Genomic DNA, 15,538 nt, shown 5'->3' on the forward strand with positions numbered 1-15,538 from the left:
TTGTTGATTTGGAATGAGTTGCTATTGAATACATTGAATTTGTCACAAGAAACTAATTGTTAATGATACCAACAGATGTTATTTGTTATATTCTTGGCGAGGTGCATGTTTGTTGCACTTGTTTGTCTTAACAATGCTGGCCTCATTTTGGTATGTGGATTGTACAATGTTGCCCAATATAAAATGTATAGCTTATGATAACTTGCTTTATAAAAACAGCCCTGCCAAACATTGCTTATGAATGTATGCATTCTTACACAGTATGCGAAAACAAACTTGAAGAATATATGTGTTTGAATATATGTGTTCTACTATATCTTGATTTGGAAAATCACAGAAACCTGTTACTGAGCTTTCTTGTTACCGTATACAAGGACTGTAATTCAACCTCTAACAACTAGATTGACCCAGTTCATTCTTCACCATTTTGTACTCGGCCAGCTGTTAATGTATCTCAAAATTAATACAAACAAGGTGTCAATCACACTGTACTGTGCAATGTTTCATGTTTTGTAACTAGCATTTTGTATTTTGGTTCAGTATTGCTCTCAAGCTAACCTCTGAATTTACAGGATGTAGCTGTGACTTCGCCAACTAACAAGTGCTCTATTTTTAATTTTTTTGTAGAAACTGGTCCGCCTCGTTCTTTTTATAAAAAAAATAATAAATCATTTTTTCAGACACATTGGTGACACATTAATGAAGGTAAATATTTGTCAATATTCACCTCTCAGTTAAAATAGTTTAGAAACCCATGGAGACAAAGCAACAGTAACATTCAGGCACCATTCAGAAAAACACATTTACTGTAGAGAGTGCATGTTTAATGAAAAACTGTTTAGATGTTTGCCTTCTAAACATGTATCTGGAAACAAGACATATTTCAAATTTCAACAGTAATTAAAACAAAAGATATAAACAAAAAACTTAAACGAATTATTGGGCAAAGTGGATTTTAAAATGCTGTAACTATGTACAATTTATTAAAGAAAACACAAAATATTTGTCTAGTTAAGAGCCATTACCAGTTTACAAATGTATATAAATTGGGCTCTTTGTATGGCAGAAATCTATTGGCCAAAGAAAACTTTTGATAATGATGTGCCTACATTTAAAGTCCCTAAATGTTGAACAAACATTTCCCTTTATCGGGCATCTCATTTGTAGAGCTCATTGCCTCAAACATTAAAATTACCTTGCAATCACTTTTTAAATTATTCATACATATATATATATATATATATATATCTTAACTTGACCAGAGCTGTAAATATTGAACATGTTAATTATCAACCATGTGAACTGTAATTGTTTGCCTTCCTATGTTGTCTGTATGTTGTACTTCTGTCATTAAATGATTGTTCTTCATCTATGTGAAACTACTTTGTTCAGACTGGATGATTTGTTTGCTTTAAACATTTTACATTTTCTTGCAGCCTTTAATTCCAGAACTCCAGTGAAAATTGATGAATTTGTAGGTACATTTTTCAACTCCTTCATGTCTTACTAACAGTTACTATGTAAATGTTAATTATGTAGTTGTGAGAATGGAAATAGACACTGGAGCTGCTGTAGCTTTGATTTCGGAAAACGTGTACAAACAAAAGTTTCCTAAGGTTAAGCTCCAGCCGGTTGATTGTGTGTTAAAGACATACAAATGAAACACTTGATGTCTTGGGTAAACTAAACGTACGTGTAACGTACCGAGGAGAAATCTTTGATTTGGCTCTTGTAGTTACTAAGGGAAATGGCTCTGCATTGTTGGGTAGAGATTGGCTCAGCAAGCTGAAACTAGACTGGAAAAAGACACTTTGAGTTACTGATGCAGTAGGAGCTCTGCGTAATAAGTATCAGTCTGTTTTCAGCCCCGAAATTGGTTGTGTGACCGGAGTTAAGGCTAGTCTGAGGGTGGCTAAAAACACCACACCAAAATGCTGTAAAGCAAGACCGGGACCTTATGCTTTGAAACCAGCTGTAGAAAGCCAGTTAAAAGAGCTGGAAAAACAATGTATCATTTTAAAGGTTGACATTAGTGAATGGGCTGCTCCTTTAGTATGTGTGCCAAAACAGGACGGTAGTGTACGCATTTGCAGGAATTACAAGGTTACCATAAATCCGTGGTTAGAGGTGGACCAATACCCAATTCCGAGAACTAGAGATCTGTTTGCAAAATTGGCAGGGGGAACTAAATCCTAAAAGTTATAGCTTACCAGCAGGTGGATCTAAACGAACACTCAAAGAAATACTTAACAATAAAACACACCACTAGGATTGTTTAAGTATATACGACTACTGTATGGAGTAGCTGGCACCCCCGCTGTTTTTCAGCGAATTATGGATCAGATCTTGCAGGGTCTGGAAGGGGTCATCTGTTATTTAGACGACATACTGATAACAGGGAAAAATGAAAAGGAACACCTGGTAAACCTGGAGATGGTGCTGTCAAGACTAGAAAGTCACGGCATATGCCTTAAAGAAGCTAAATGTAGTTTCTTCCAGGATTCAGTCAAATATCTTGGGCGCGAAATAAATGCACAGGGAATTAGTCACATCACTGAGAAAACACAAGCTATTGTTGAAGCGCCTGTTCCCAAGAATGTGCCAGAACTTAGATCTTTCCTGGGCCTGCTAAATTACTATGGGAAGTTTATTCCGAATTTGTCCACCCTGATTAGCCCCATGATTGAGCTACTGCAGAAAAATGTAAAATGGAAATGGTCTGAGGGTTGTGATCGGGCATTCTGTGAAGCTAAAACCAAACTCCCTCTAAAGTGTTAGTGCATTATGACCCAAAGCTGCCAGTAGTACTGGCATGTGATGCATCTCCTGTAGGAATTGGGGCAGTTATTTCACACATGTGTAGCATGGCTCAGAGCGCCCCATGCGGACGCATTATCCAGATTGCCGTTAGATGTAGAAAACCCTCCACAGCCAAATCCAATATATCGAGTCTCGTTCGCAGATGAGCTGCCAATTACAGCTAGAGATAGCAGCACAGATGGATAAAGATCATGTGTTGAGTAAAGTGAGGTACTATACAGTCACAGGCTGGCCAAATACTGTAGATGAGGATGGTCTTACGTCTTACGTAAATCGGAAAACAGAGCTAACTGTAGAGAACGTCTGTGTTTTGTGGAGTTTTTGAGTGGTAATTCCATAAAGTTTGCAATCAAGACTGTTAATAGAATTACACAAACAGCACCAAGGCATTATAAAAATGAAAATGTTAGCTCACAGTTTGTTTTGGTGGCCAAGTTTAGATGCTGCTATAGAAACCGAATGTAAGGCATGTGGAATGTGCAGGGGCAGCAGGAACTTACCGGCTGTAGCACCTTGCCACCCGTGGGAGTGGGCTAGTAGATCATGGCAAAGGATACATATTGATTATGCAGAGAAAGACAAACATACTTTTCTGGTGGTTATCGATGCATATTAGTGCTTGTACCAAATGCCACTTCAGCAAAAACAATGGACCTATTAAGGGAGTAATGTGCTGCCTATGGGTTGCCGGAGGAAATTGTCTCCAACAATGGACCTCAGTTTGCTTCCAAGGAGTTTCAACAATTTCTCAGGCTAAATGGTATTAGACATACTCAATCGGCACTGTACCATCCAGCTTCCAACGGTGCTGCGGAACGATTGGTGCAGACATTTTAACAAGCTTTTGAGAAAAGTAATAAACCCAGCTTGTCGGTATAGCATCAACTTGCAAATTTTCTGTTAGCTTACAGATCGACTCCGCAGTCGACAACAATGAAAACTCCAGCAGAGATGTTTTTAAAGAGACAGCTTTGCACGCGTTTCTCATTGCTGAGACCGGACACATCACAACACATGCAGCTTCAACAACAAAAACTAACGCAGTGGCAGAATGCAGATTCTAGAGCTACACTCAGGTCTCTGCTTACTGAACAACGTGTACTGGTAAAAGATAACAGGGGAGGAAACAAATGGGAAAACGGGATAATTAAGAAGGTACTAGGTCCAGTAATGTATATGGTTTTGGTAGCAGGTAAACTGGTAAAGAGTCACGTTAATCAAATGTGGGTTGTGAAAGAGAATGATGTATCTGAGATTGAAACAAATGAAAGAAATACTACATAAGACATTGAAACAATTATTCCTTCCTTTCTGTGGTGTGAATGAATGGGGGTGATTTTTTTTTTTACATTCCTAAATCGAAATGTATTATAATCTAGCATAAATTTTGTGAAGCCAAATAGAGATATGTGTTCCTGTAACAGTAGCACGCTGATCTGGTTGTGTGTTTATGGGCTGCTTGGGACAGTTTTTTGTTTCTAGTTCTTTAAATAACCTTATCATGATTGATTATGAGATGTTCAGAGATACTGCTCTTTATATACCTGTGTATCCAAACATTGCATGTGATGGTGAAATCATTGTCCACGCTCCAAGGCTGTTAAATTGCAATAGGAAAAGTGTGTCAAGTGCCTCTGCTAAGATCCTAGTCCAAAAAAAACAAAAAACAATTTTAGTTTTCTTGCCTTTTTCCTTTGCTGGTATTTGAATCCCCTCAATGGTGATCTGTTAGTTAGTTGGGTTACATTTTGCACCAAGTACACCTATGATATATGATATATAGTGCTCAAAATGTCTAAAGTTACTTATAATCAGTCTTATCAATATACAGTATCGTGGTATATGAAATTCTGCCTGTATAACCAAAACTCCATTGCCCCGAAATTATTAATCTAGGGAAATGGCATTGTGGACTACTGTAGTTTATACACCTCCCATGGTCAGACCAAATGCCAGATTTCAGAGCAATTTAGCCACCCCCATTCTGAACTGCACGCTATACCGGTACCTCCCTAGTTAGCAGATATCTGGTTAAAAAAAAAACAAATATATATATATATTAGCTAAGTCTAACTACTTTCCTCCTTTTTTACCTCATCATTTCCCACTATTATTTAAAACTAGGGATGAATTAACTTTTTCTGAATTTAAATACCAGAATCCTTATGTACATAATGATATTGCATATTTTAAGAAATCGAGTATGATTTATTTTAAAAGTACAGTGTAATTTATAATGAGGTTTCATTCCAGATTTAGATGTTAAGATAATGTTATCGAAAGCAAGCAGTGTAAACAGCAACGGCTGTCTATTTTTATCAGATTTGAGTCTGATGTATACAGTTTAGTGAACCTTATCAGTGAGTTATGAGTATTACTTTACAACCATACCCAGGTGTGCTCTGTTATTGTACAGTATAAGCTATAATTTGTGAATCAGCAGCTGAAGCAAACACAACTGCAAGCACATAAAGGAGACGCTAAGGAAAAATACTGAAACGTGTAGCCTTTGGGATAGCTGGTACAGACAGGTTTTATTTGCCAATGCCACAGTGGTGATGCAGATCAACTTGGTTATTCTATAGATACAACTGCTGCTCTGCATTCTGAAACTTTGACTTAACAGGACCAGCTGGGCATCCAAAGATGGGCTTTAACCAGTCCTATCAGTCTTTTCATAGAGACAAGCAGTCATACTTTACCTTTTTCAATGAATTCAAGGAACCCAATAAGATCTTGGCCACCTCTCTTGAGACTCTGGTGCTTCTCATCCTGTTTGTGTTCTCCTTCATTGGGAATGTCAGCGCCATAGTTGTTATCGCTAAGGACAAAAAGCCGGTGAATAAGAACTTCTTCGTGCTGAACCTCTTCTTTGCTGACCTTTTGTTTGTCAGCACGATTCCTCTTATTATCAGTATCCGCTGGACAGAAACCTGGGCTCTGGGTCCTTTTGTCTGCCACATGCTGTTCTATGTCATGTGCATGAGTGGTTGTGTAACAGTCATAACTCTAGCCACCATCAGCCTGGAGAGGATGATTGCGATACTGAAGCTTCATGTAGCACCCACCTTTAATGTAAAGCTAGTATCTAGTGCTTTGGCATTTATTTGGATTTTTTCAGCGTTTACTTCGTTACCACTGTGCTTATTCTTCAATGTGATGACTATAATAGCTGATAGTAAGGTAAGACAATTTAAATTGAACAATTCAATTACAGGCACATTTCTTAATATGTCTTCATTGATGGTGTCATATATTTGCTAATGTACTCAACAGTGCTCGTTTTAAACAAAAACAAAAAAAAAACTGAAATAATTTTACACATTGGTTCATGAATATTTTTCTTAAACAGTTTTATAGATTTGAACATGTATCCTTTTTTTGGTTCTGTATAATTCCAAAATTATTTCAAACTAAGGAAAAGGAAAATCATGGAGAACATTATTTATTGAAAATGAATACTGTATTGATTTGACAACAGTTAAAAATATATAGTACGGTAGCTAGGTAGCATGCCATTGGTGCCCATAGGTGAAGTTGAAACAGTATTTGTCTTTCCTATACTGATAAATGTTTTTCCAGCTCCAATGAATATCTATTTTCTCTTTCTTAACAGGAAGTGAAAATATGCACACTGATGTGGCCGAGTGTGATTGGAGAGATTGTGTGGGACATTGCGTTTACTGGACTGGATTTTGTGATCCCGGCATTAATTATTGTGACCAGTTACACCAAAATTATACAGGTACTTTGTTATGTAGCTATACTTATTGGTGGATAGTGTGTAGAGTACACCCTTAAGTATATTACTGTATTGCTCTGTTTGTTGTGCTTGAAAAGTACTACTCTATTGTATTTTCTATAGAGGTTCAACAAAAACATTGAATGGAAACACAATAAAGGATGATTCTTTAAAAGGGCTATGTGATGATTGATCTTTGATTACTGCCTTTAATTCCTTGAGGTAAGCTTGGGTGGAAATCCCGAATCACATTTAATAAAGTCTGGAATATGGAAGCACCTGCCAACCAATATCTTATATGAAGATCAAGGGTATTTGTTTGTAACACGGTTGGACAGACAAAAATACAGTAAAGTATGACATTAAAAAAAAATAAAACAATGCAAAAGATACTATGGCCTCATTCGCACTGGACTCTCCCCTGTGCCATTTCAACTAGTACTGAGGCTCAGCACTAATGCATGACTTGTACTGAACTCACTTTCATTAGTCATGCTTTGAGATTAAGCAAGACTGGCAGTGATTGAATCTGCAGCATTACATATGTAGGGATTTTTTTTTAAAAGCCCCCCCTCCCCCAAACCTAACCTTGTTTAATAGCAAAACCTGTGATAAACAAATGTGCAGTTATGCAATATGAAATACATTTATCACAGTTTTTGTTTATTTTGTTATGTGGTTTCATGCTGTTGCATTTTTTCTTTCTTTTTTTTTTTTTTAACACAGATTTCCAAATCTTCAAGAAGGCGGCTGCAGAGTCAGGTCTCCAGGCAGGACTTCAAACTGTTTCGCACTTTGTTATTGTTAATGATTTCTTTCTTTGTAATGTGGAGCCCAATTTTTATCACCGTCTTTCTGATTCTAATACAGAACTTTAAAAACGGCCTGGTGATTTCATCGTCGCTCTTCCTTTGGGTGGTCGCCTTCACGTTCACCAACTCAGCTCTGAACCCGATTTTATACAGCATCAGTCATTTCAGACATCAGTGGAGGCGCAGGCTTTGCAGCTTTTCACTGCTGGCCGCTTGCAAGAGCACAGACATTGCAATCCCACTACAAACAATTCAGACCCCGCAGGCACAGCTGTCTCTGGTTAGTGTTTGACTGGCTTCCTTAAAGAAATAACTGGTAACATGTCTGACTTCTTTCTTCACTGATTTCTCAGGTTCTTATTCAGTAGGTAATATACAGGTGCTGAATCTAATAAGGAGCATGGAAAAACTGATTTGGCTTTGATTTTGAAGATAGAAATGTGATATTTTCTACAAATAAAGCAATACCTCATTAACACTAGGTGGCCCTATGTGTTCAATGAATCCAGTGAATCGACTGCAAAGAATAACAACTTAATGGGGTGAGTATTGCTAATAAGACAATTGTAATCTTGGTTGTTCTAGATTTGCAACAATGTTACTTTAAAAAAAGAGCATGAGGAAATCTCAGTATTCTCATCATCTTTTTCATCATGCTAATAGCTCTAATTCTGAATTCAGAGCTGTGGCAGGGGATGCATGTTACTGGCATACTTGTTGTATTATATACATTTCGTCCATTATATTCATTTATATCTATTCATGTGGTGACCAGAAACACCAGGGCTTGGCATAGCTGAATCTGGTGCCCATAACAAATGGCAAAAGCAACTTTGTTAAATTCTTTGTTGTTAGTTTCATTTGTACCTTTTGCTCATTCATATGATGTTGAATGATATTGGTTCTGGAAAATGGTAGCTTGTGTACTGTAAACCAGTTATGAGCATGGTATGTGTTTGTGGCAACGGTGTGTTTATCTGCATTTCAATAAAGGCCCTTTGAACCTTCAACACATGGATCCTCCAGCTGTAGTGTTATATCAACATTTTAATTTTTGACTGTATATTTTTACTGCAGTGGAAGTAACATCAACTACACATGTTGGTTTATCCAGGACATAAACGACTGGTTTCACAGACTCTGCTTAGCACTAACCCTAATGTTACTTTAGGAAGGGTAATCCAAGATTAGCGCTATGATGAACTGACAGACAGTCAGAATGTATTTTATAGGATACAAAATAGCCTTTTGTGCATACAGGTTATTAGCTTGCATCTGTAATGTGTCTTTTTTTTTAGTTAACCTTTAAAGAATGCCTTCTTGTTAACTTTGCGTTTTCTACCATGAAACCCATTGCACCTTAACAAAGAAATGTTTCTTTTTTTGTATACATTCAAAGTTATTTATATTGAAAAATAAATAACTCATTAAACAGCACCATTTTTTAAAACATGTGTTATTCAATTTTGTTTGTGCGACAAAGAAACATGAAATAGCTCATAACAGAGAGAATATATACATACAGTACTGTTTTAAATTAAAAAACATCAACAAAACGTGCTGTGTGCATGAAATTATATCTAAAATTATTAAGTGAAGACCTTTTTGTAAGAATGAAGATGCAAGATGAAGCTAGATTCATAGAATACAATCAGAAGTTTACTCTTGTCTGGAAAGATACTGCAGCCTGATCCATGTTGTCTTCTTTACTACTGTCCTCTGTACTTATTGCAGAATCCTTGAATTAAACATAAAATGTAGGCAATCAAATCGGACTCCAGTCAATAACAACAAAAGAGACAGTTAACAACATATATCATCGTAGCCCTGAACATTGCCAGTGGGTTTAACCATTTGTGGTATTTGCTACAGTGCTTCCTTACTAAGACACAACCCTGAGGTCTATTCAAAGGATCTTAGCTGTGGTGTATCATAATTAATTTTAAAGATAAAAATACACTTAACATACTCAAACACACTGTTAGAGATGTTGGCTATTTTCAAAGACATCTTCTTTTAATGATTTAAACGATGGTAGGATTTTGATCCGCCACTCTGAAAATCAATCAATTGGATCGCCTCTATCTAATACAAGCAGTGCTGTACAAATGTGTCTGTCTTCAAAGGAGAAAAGTGCATTTTGAGAGGTTCCAAAGTGGAAATTATTAAGTTTATTCTTACCGTCCTGAGCCACGCGCCTGTATTTCCCAACCAAGCAGAGCTCCTCCTGCTTCTTCCTGACAATCCTCTGTGAATCTGGGGTCAGGCCTTTAGGGTCGCGGGAGAAGATGAAGGAGTAGCTGTCCAAGCAGGTGCCATCCCAGCTCTGCTCGCGGCAGGAGTAGTGAATGGCATAGTTGTTGTAGTCAGTGTCTATAACCCAGTGGTTGTCAACTGAATACAAAGGAAAAGCAGAACTAATCAGAACAAAGAGAACCCCTTAACTATATACAAGTGCATTTTTTCTAACTGAAATCTTCTGTTGTAGAAGTCCACAAATAAGTAACCCAAGAGTGAACACAAGTTACCAGGAGGTTTGTACATACAGTAGCACTGGGGCAGTATTTCAACACAGGGCAGTGTTTAGTTGTGTATTATACTATCCCAATAGTAACGTATTAGTAAGCAAAATAAACATATTTGGTCAAATACTATTATAATATTATTAAACTTTTAAAAACTTTGCAGTAATTGCTTGAGAAATATTAACTTTTTCCAGATTTAAAAAAATGTATAAATTGTGGAGATTAAATAACTCATTTTGATGTGCCTTTTTAAGTTTTTTATTTTTTAATTTTTTTACGTACGTCCTTGTTGAAGTACAGCTGCGGCTCCCCAGTACTTCATCTTGAATTTAGCGGGGTCAGCTGTATCCTCGAAAGTGCCAAACATTTCTGCGCACAGCTCCCAGTTACTAAAGATCAGGAGATACATCAGTAGATACGTACAGTGATAACAACTGCAAGAAATCACAAGAAATGTCACAGACGATGTTTTTCAAAAAATATATAAGCTGTACTTACTTTAAAATGATGACTCTTCCCTCGGCAGTGGCGGTCATTACACCATCCTCATTGATGACATAGTTAGCTTTGATGTTATCTAGAAGAAAAAGCCCCACTGGGTCTTTTTTGGCAACAGCGTACCATGTTCCTGCATACTAAAGAGAAACTCAAAAATCATTATCTGACTAGAGAAAAAAATATCAACCAAATAAATGGATCCAAAGAGACATAGCAATGGAAGAAAAATGGAAAACAAGACCTTTAATGCTTTGAAAGATGAGAAAAAGAGAAGAGCACAATTAGATGACAAAAACTTACTCTGTGTCTATCAAAATTTTGCATCGCTTTGATGTTGCTTACTAAGCAATTATCTTGTGCCCAACAGCTGGCAACAAAGCACAGAGCTACTAGTAAGCAAAACATCGTTTCACCAATACAGAATGTCAAGATCTGAAAAAGGAAAATGAAATCATTAGACACATCTATCGACTATAATCTGTTCTTGCAGCAAAAGATTCCATCCACCAAATTTCTGAGTTTTCATGTTTTCTTTGCATGCGCTGCTCAAGCAATACTTATTTAAAATAGTCTACCAAAAATGAGTGTTCTCTGTTAACAAGTATGCTTCTAGTTGAGGGATTACCTGTAAAATAGTCACAAGGTGTTTTGCCAAACTGCAGCCTGCAGTTAGGTGAGAGGCTTATATAATGAGGTCTCTGTTTGGGATCTTCTTTCGTCATACCACCAGGGTGTTTGTTTCAATTTCATTCGCTGCGTAAATCAATGAGGTTGAGCTAAAAAGATAACAGTTTCAGATCAGCATGTAAAATCTATTAGCCAATGCCTGTTAAAAACAGTTAACGCAATCCAGAAGTTTACCCTCTGCCACTTTTTAGTGCTTCAGGGCTTGCTTTCATAACATTTTCTCTTGACATGTTTCATTTCAACAGTAACAGGGCTCACTCAGACATGTTCATTTTCTACAGGGATGTTACACACTCTGGAGAGCTCTGTCTGCAGGGGCACTAGTGTAGTGTTTTTTGGGATTAAGATAAACTAAAATTTTAGCAGGCATCAGTTCCCTTATGTAACTTAGAACCTGCAGTTCTCATTTATTATGTCAGTGCACTATCATCTCAGTTAAGTTGTGCAATATGGACACACACTCTATACTCTGTTAAATATTTTCTAAAGTAAAGTAAGCATTGTATATGAGAACTCAGTCCTAAATGCTGAAAAAGCTAGTGGGAAGCCTTTAAAGAGTGGGTTCAGTGTATCATTGTGCTGTTCTTTATGCAGGGTTTACTGTCTAACCCAAACAGTAAAAACTGGCCTTATCTATATTTCACTGGCCACATTCCTGTGAGGAACAAGACAGGATTGTCCTTTAGTCTCTGTTTTGTTTGTACAAGCAATTGAACCTGTCTGTGCACAATGTTGAAGTACTGTACCTCCAATATTTCTAGAATAGCTTTTTAAACAAGCATTCATATAATATTTATTTGTTATCTAATCACACACATGCATAGATTTCAACTCTATATCATGGCTTGTCTCTCCTTTCACGTAAGCTTAATAAACAGTTTCCGTTGTGTAGTTAGCATCCTCTTTGGTAAAGCAGTAAAACTTTTTAATGCAACAAGACTACGTTCCTCCTGTTTGAAGCAGCTTGAAGACAGCGGTATAACAACTGGAAGCCATTTTGATAAAAATTTTCCACATGCAATGATGGTAACAATAAATTACATCTGTATTACAGTATAATTATCTTGGGAATTGCACATATCATGCAAAATAACCAAATTCAAAATCAATTGCATTTATCCCAATCACATACAACCATCTCCACCTGACTCAATTTAGTTCAAACTACAACACGACAAATCCCAATACCTTGCATAATGGTTGTTATCTAAAGATATATTTGCACTCAGATATTTAGAGAAGGCTTTGCTTGCATTATTGTGTTAAGTTTAATAATGCAAACTAGTTTTAGCTGCCTAGTAAAGCATAATCATTTTTCATGGAACTTACAATGTTAGCATTTATGTTATGCTAACCAATTCATTAGATCACCTTATGAGGGTTTGAAATTATTTCCCAGGGCCTATGAATTGTATTTGCGGTCTTGCATCAATTGTGAACATAACATTATTTGAAAGATGCAATATTTATAGAAACATTATCATTTGGTTGCAGTATTATATATGTTCCTTAGCGATAGTCTTGATTTTCATGTGCAATGATGGTAACAATAAATTGAGCTGTGCAGTTTTCTCTCCTTAAATGTAAATTTGAACTGAACATATTTATCTATTTCTAGCTTTTCTACTATTATCTTTGTATTTATCTGTTATATTCCTACCCATGTACTTGGATGTGAATACAATCAGATTTATTGTTTTTAATAGAGAACACGATTCATTTTAACTCACTTTGGCATTTGTTGTGTTAGAATAAAATGAAAGTGAAACTTTGTCAAATGCCACATTTTTATTTTAAACTTTATTGTATTTCCATAATCTTAAGAAAACACTGAACATGAGTATAGATACAACCAAATAATAATAATAATAATAATAATAATAATAATAATAATAATAATAATAATAATAAAACTACTGTATATAACATGCATGTATCTTAACTGCTGTGGTGTGTTTATAATGGAATAAAACTGTTTTTGATAAAAACCATACGGGAACAGAAAAGTACATATTTTGGCATACAAAATGCTGTTTAAATAATTTTGTTATTGGATTCTCACAGCGAAAAGGTTGTTTTCATTTGAAATCGTGCAAAAAGTATAGCAGCAATATAAAATGATGCATTCTGAGTATTTTGTTTTTAAAAATGAATTGCAAAATGTGTATTGTCGATGCAAAATACAAAATGCTTGCACATTAGCGTTACAATTTACAAAATACAAATATAATGAAAATACATATTTCAATTACGAGTATTTCCGATACTGCCCATCCCTGGTATTAAATATGTACATGTTATGTAATACTGCTGACTTTAGGTTTAATTGCCAATCACAAATAAAACTCCAGAGCTGCAGTGTTCCACAGTGCCACTTTGGTTGTTTATAAGACAACAGTTGAATATCTTAAATAGACATTCACTAAAGAATGTGTAATACAATTTTGGGGAATAGTATAAACCCTGTTGAATAAAAGTTGTAACTTGGAATTTATTACTGAGCATTTGGTGTATAAATCCTTGAGACTTGTCTGATAACACATGGCCTGTCTCAGACAGATTTAGAGAGACCTGTAGAGAATACTGGCGTTACTTGTTTCTCGTGTGTTGCAGTTGACATCCTGCCTGGCTTTTCTGAGTCTTTTCTAACAAAGCTTGTGTAACTGGAGTTTGTTTTGTTTTTGCAGCCTTGTCCAATGTATCGTTTCCTCAGAGCCATTCAGATCTTCTTATGGGTTCCAAGGCATCTTCAGGATAATGTTTGGCAGCCCACGTTTTATGTTGTTAGTACAACTTCTATCAACAGAGGACATAAACATCCATCATTTATTCAGTCATAACATTTGAATACAGCTTATTTAGCATACAAATATATAGAAATAGTTCAGTATGTTAACCATAAACTATTCACAAGCAAGTGATCTTGTTTGAACTATTCATTACTTTATCTAATTGCCTCAGTATTCCTGTGGTAACCATGGATACATGTACAATCAACATAGGAGGCTGTAGTTCAGTGGTTAAAAAAACTGGCATTTTAACCAGCAGATCCCTGGATGAAATCCCGGCTCAGCCACTGCATTGTGTGACCCTGAGCAAGTCACTTAACCTCTTTGTGCTCTGTCTTTCGGGTGAGACGTTGTTGTAAGTGACTCTACAGCTAATGCATAGTTCACACATCTTAGTTATGCTATCTTAGGATAGCATACGCTATTTAGCCTGATATGGAAAAAACAACAAGACATGCAGGGAAGGGAGTTGTTTCAAAAGTCGGGTGAGGCACACTTTGTGGGGTTTATTGATGTAGAGATGGTGTGATTTTTTTTTTTTTTTTTACAAATGAAGTTTCATACTTTTTATAGTTAAAAGCAAGTGGCAAAGAATAGAGGGATAGTACTGAAATGAGTCCTGGTTGTAAATAAAAAAAGCTATCTGAGGCTGTTTTCATCCCCTAAGTTTTAGAAATCTGAAAATGTCCCCTGTGAAATGCCTTTTACTAGCCATTTGCCTGGTTTTATTTAGATTACTTTTACAAAGATTTAAGTTATACTAGCTCTGTACTTAATGAGCCCTCACTTGCACTAATCCATTTGCTGAAAACATCCATGGGCTGCATGTCTCTATAAAGAATATACTGTTCAATTGGTTTAATAGAGTGTTTATTTCCAGTGATATTTTGCATCACCCTATATCAGGGGTGGCCAACCAACGTCTCCAGAGCTGCATGCGGCTCTTTTGTTGTCAAAATGCGGCTCTTCGGACTTCCCATATATTTCATTACACAATGAGTAAGTTATTTCTTTATTATTCTATTTTTATATGTGTATTATTTTTACAATAAATCTCTGAGTATTTTGGGTTTTTTTTTCCATCACAAGCCGATCCATTTCTGACCTTAGCCAATCAGCAGCATGGCAGCAACACTTTTTTGTTACATAGCAACTAACTAGCAAATCATATGCACCCTTACTTTACTGTGCATTCGGGACTCAAGTTACAGAAGTTTGGAAACCGTTAACTTTACTTTGAACAGGACCGGCTTCTGTTTTGTTTATAATGTCAGAAAAAAATTGCAAAAAAGAAAATCTGAACCTTCTTACCAGAGTGGGAGAATAATGTATTTTTCTTTGAATGCAATCAAAAACTCCTGTGCCTTATTTGCCAGAGCTCAGTTGCATAAAAATCTTATTATTAAGTATTTCACTTAAGTGCATTTTTCACTTAGCTAAGGGGAAAAAATTAAGGGTGTTGCACAAAACATCTTTACCGCTGTCCTTAGCTAAGGGAAAACACTTAAGTATGCATGGACGATTTAAGATTTCAACCAATAGGCAAGTAAATTAAACAATTTAAAAGTTTGTGGCTCTTTGTCACTGTACAATTTATTTTATTGGCTCTTGGTCTGTGAAAGGTTGACCACACCTGCCCTATATTATTGTTTCCAATAGACTTGT

The 15,538-nt window shown here is 36.1% G+C and overlaps 2 protein-coding genes and 1 pseudogene across 2 annotated transcripts; 2 read left to right on the forward strand and 1 right to left on the reverse strand.

Annotated features, from left to right (window-relative positions):
• Positions 1 to 1,547: 1,547 nt before the first annotated feature.
• Positions 1,548 to 4,104, forward strand: LOC121325891 (annotated as a pseudogene).
• A 1,362-nt stretch (positions 4,105 to 5,466) lies between these two features.
• LOC121325893 (free fatty acid receptor 4-like) lies at positions 5,467 to 7,669 on the forward strand. Its single transcript, XM_041268967.1, has 3 exons — positions 5,467 to 6,003; positions 6,437 to 6,565; positions 7,289 to 7,669. Exons 1-3 carry the CDS (start codon positions 5,467 to 5,469, stop codon positions 7,664 to 7,666), a joined length of 1,044 nt encoding a protein of 347 aa, XP_041124901.1. The 3' UTR covers positions 7,667 to 7,669.
• Positions 7,670 to 8,817: 1,148 nt separating this feature from the next.
• Positions 8,818 to 11,126, reverse strand: LOC121326182 (retinol-binding protein 4-B-like). Its single transcript, XM_041269377.1, has 6 exons — positions 11,023 to 11,126; positions 10,698 to 10,829; positions 10,398 to 10,534; positions 10,182 to 10,288; positions 9,556 to 9,768; positions 8,818 to 9,112 (listed from the first exon to the last, which is right to left on the reverse strand). The coding sequence occupies exons 2-6, from the start codon at positions 10,800 to 10,802 to the stop codon at positions 9,084 to 9,086; spliced, it is 591 nt and encodes a 196-aa protein (XP_041125311.1). The 5' UTR covers positions 10,803 to 10,829; positions 11,023 to 11,126; the 3' UTR covers positions 8,818 to 9,083.
• Positions 11,127 to 15,538: the final 4,412 nt, after the last annotated feature.

The sequence above is a fragment of the Polyodon spathula genome, chromosome 13, assembly GCF_017654505.1.
Source record: "Polyodon spathula isolate WHYD16114869_AA chromosome 13, ASM1765450v1, whole genome shotgun sequence".
Classification (NCBI taxonomy): domain Eukaryota; kingdom Metazoa; phylum Chordata; class Actinopteri; order Acipenseriformes; family Polyodontidae; genus Polyodon; species Polyodon spathula.

What these genes read in the sequence shown, in the direction of transcription:
- LOC121325893 (XM_041268967.1), top strand. Translation starts at nt 5,467, where the DNA reads ATGGGCTTTAACCAGTCCTATCAGTCTTTTCATAGAGACAAGCAGTCA. An exon ending in CTATAATAGCTGATAGTAAG is followed by an intron (nt 6,004 to 6,436) that starts GTAAGACAATTT and finishes CTTTCTTAACAG; the next exon opens with GAAGTGAAAATATGCACACT. An exon ending in GTTACACCAAAATTATACAG is followed by an intron (nt 6,566 to 7,288) that starts GTACTTTGTTAT and finishes TTTTTAACACAG; the next exon opens with ATTTCCAAATCTTCAAGAAG.
- LOC121326182 (XM_041269377.1), bottom strand. Translation starts at nt 10,802, where the DNA reads ATGTTTTGCTTACTAGTAGCTCTGTGCTTTGTTGCCAGCTGTTGGGCA. An exon ending in GGAAGAGTCATCATTTTAAA is followed by an intron (nt 10,289 to 10,397) that starts GTAAGTACAGCT and finishes CCTGATCTTTAG; the next exon opens with TAACTGGGAGCTGTGCGCAG. An exon ending in AGCTGTACTTCAACAAGGAC is followed by an intron (nt 9,769 to 10,181) that starts GTACGTAAAAAA and finishes CTTTGTATTCAG; the next exon opens with TTGACAACCACTGGGTTATA.